This window comes from Copidosoma floridanum, unplaced genomic scaffold, assembly GCF_036245765.1.
Source record: "Copidosoma floridanum isolate Cflo_tuat_1 unplaced genomic scaffold, Cflo_Japanese_pri ptg000020l, whole genome shotgun sequence".
NCBI classification, from domain to species: Eukaryota; Metazoa; Arthropoda; class Insecta; order Hymenoptera; family Encyrtidae; genus Copidosoma; species Copidosoma floridanum.
Genome location: NW_028321897.1, coordinates 35,199,250 through 35,201,633, shown reverse-complemented (window position 1 = coordinate 35,201,633; position 2,384 = coordinate 35,199,250). Strand labels below are relative to the sequence as shown.

General features: G+C 46.5%; 1 protein-coding gene across 1 annotated transcript; it reads left to right on the top strand.

Annotated features, from left to right (window-relative positions):
- The first annotated feature begins 1,076 nt into the window (after positions 1 to 1,076).
- On the top strand, positions 1,077 to 2,180 carry LOC149374457 (uncharacterized). The gene has a single exon (XM_089593731.1). The coding sequence runs from the start codon at positions 1,077 to 1,079 to the stop codon at positions 2,178 to 2,180; it is 1,104 nt and encodes a 367-aa protein (XP_089449857.1).
- Positions 2,181 to 2,384: the final 204 nt, after the last annotated feature.

Sequence of the window (2,384 nt, the reverse complement as noted above, 5' to 3'; positions counted from 1 at the left end):
TTTCCATTTGTCTACGATGGAGGACAAAATCAGGCGGGTGAATCAGGAAAAGGGGGCGAAGCGTCAAGGGGACCGAAAATTCGAGACAGCTGCGAAAAGGGCAAAGAACACGGGACAGGTGCGCACGATGGTCACTAGCACGAACGCATTTAAATGTTCGAGCTGTGGAGAGGCACACCGCATCTACTCTTGCCCAGAATACAACAAGTTGAGCGTCGAAGAGCGATGGAAAGTTATTCAACTTAAAAAATTGTGCCAAAATTGCGTAGGTGTACACTCAGGGAACTGTAGAGCGGGGTCCTGTAAAACATGCGGCGAGCGGCATCACACGTCTCTCCATCGCGACTCGAAGAAGGCGAAGCCAAGCGCGTGACTTGGAGTGGGCGTGCTGGAGACGATCACCCGAGCCGCACAGTCACAGCTAATGATGAGCGCAGTTATTCGAGTCAAAAATGCGCAGGGTAATTTCGTCGAAGCACGCGCGCTTCTTGACACATGTGCTACGGCCCATTTTATAACCGAAAAATTCGCGCGTGAATTAAAACTTCCGTTAAATGCGTGTTCTATCCCCGTGGGCGCGATTAACGCATTAAACACGACTACGAAGTATCGGGTCGAGATTAATTTCCGGTCACGTACGAGCGATTTCGCGAAAACTTTAACTTTTCTCACCATCCCTAAAATAGCCGATTTCGTACCGGATGAGCCTTTTCCGCGGTCGTCAATAGCGATTCCACCAAATTTGAAACTTGCCGATCCCCGAAGCGATTTAACGTTGCATAAAACACAATTAGGTTGGGTGATCGCGGGCGGTATTGCGAATGACAACCTCGAAAAATCAGCAGTGACGTGTAACTTAAGTGCTTTAATTAACCGAACAGTTAGCGAAATTTTGGGAAATCGAAGAGGTTAAAAACGTAGTGGGCGTATCAGATCCAGAGTCTCTATGCGAGCGGCATTATGTAAAAAGTACAACACGCGATCGAACTGGGCGGTATATTGTGCGTCTTCTATTTAACGAAGAAGTAGCGGATTTTGGAAACTCTCACGCGTAAGCTCTTCGTCGGTTTCATGCGATGCGCCGAAAATTCCAAGCAGTCGATGAACTCAATCGCGAATATACGAAGGTACTTGACGAATACATAGCACTTGGACATACGACGTTGTTGCAAAACGAAACACCAGACGGATACTACATGCCACATCATGCGGTCGTAAAATCGTCGAGTAATACGACAAAGGTGCGTGTAGTATTCGACGCGTCCGCGAAAACCGACAGAGGCGCCTCGTTAAATCAAAAACTACTTGTAGGCCCCACCATTCAACCGAAACTTTTCGAACATTTGATGCGATTTCGATCTTATGCGTTCGTCTTAACGGCAGACATAGAGAAAATGTATCGGCAGGTCTTAGTGCATCCCGACGACAGGCGATATCAGCGTATTTTTTGGAATCATGGGAAAGAGATTGCGGTATACGAGCTGAACACGGTCACGTTCGGAGTAGCCTCTGCCCCCTATCTCGCGATACGAACACTTCATCAGTTAGCGGACGATGAGGGGCGCGATTTTCCGCGAGCAGCAAAAATTTTAAAACGCGACTTATACGTTGATGACCTGTTAACAGGTGCAAATTCGATCGAAGAACTTGCGATACTTCGTGACGAAATTATTGGTATCTTGGGGCGCGGAAAATTCAATATTCGACAATGGGCATCCAACCATCAATACGCGTTCGATACGCTAGATCGGAAAATTTTTGAGAGTGATTGTGCGGTAAAGACGGAAGCAGTTTCGAAAACACTCGGGGTAACTTGGGATTCGCGAGCGGATACGTTTATTTATACCGTCAAGGAAATTACAATTCCGAATAAAATCACGAAGCGCCATATACTTTTCGAGATTGCAAAGATTTTTGATCCACCGGGTTTATTGGGGCCGGTAGTTCTGTACGCGAAATTAATTATTCAAGAGTGTTGGAAACAAAAGTGTGATTGGGACGAATCGGTACCGCAGGAGTTGTATTCGCGATGGGTGGAGTTTGCGAACCAGCTGTCTCTCATCCGCAATTTTGCAGTAGACCGGACAATCCTTATCGATAGGCCTACGAAAATCGAGTTACATGGATTTTGCGATGCGAGTCTATTAGGTTATGGTGCATGTTTTATTTGCGTTCAGTAGATCGGTATGGAAATTGCGTTGTGCGTCTGGTATGTGCGAAGTCTCGAGTAGCTCGGTAAAGTCGAAAACGATCCCGCAACTGGAGCTATGCGGTGCCCTGCTCCTCGTGGGATTATACTGCGAAATGCGTCCATTTCTAGAATTTGAAATTCATAAAGTAGTACTCTGGTTGGATTCAACGATCGTATTGCATTGGCTTAGAAA

Bases quoted from the DNA above. Each gene is read 5' to 3' on its own strand.
- LOC149374457 (XM_089593731.1), top strand. From the start codon at position 1,077: ATGCGCCGAAAATTCCAAGCAGTCGATGAACTCAATCGCGAATATACG.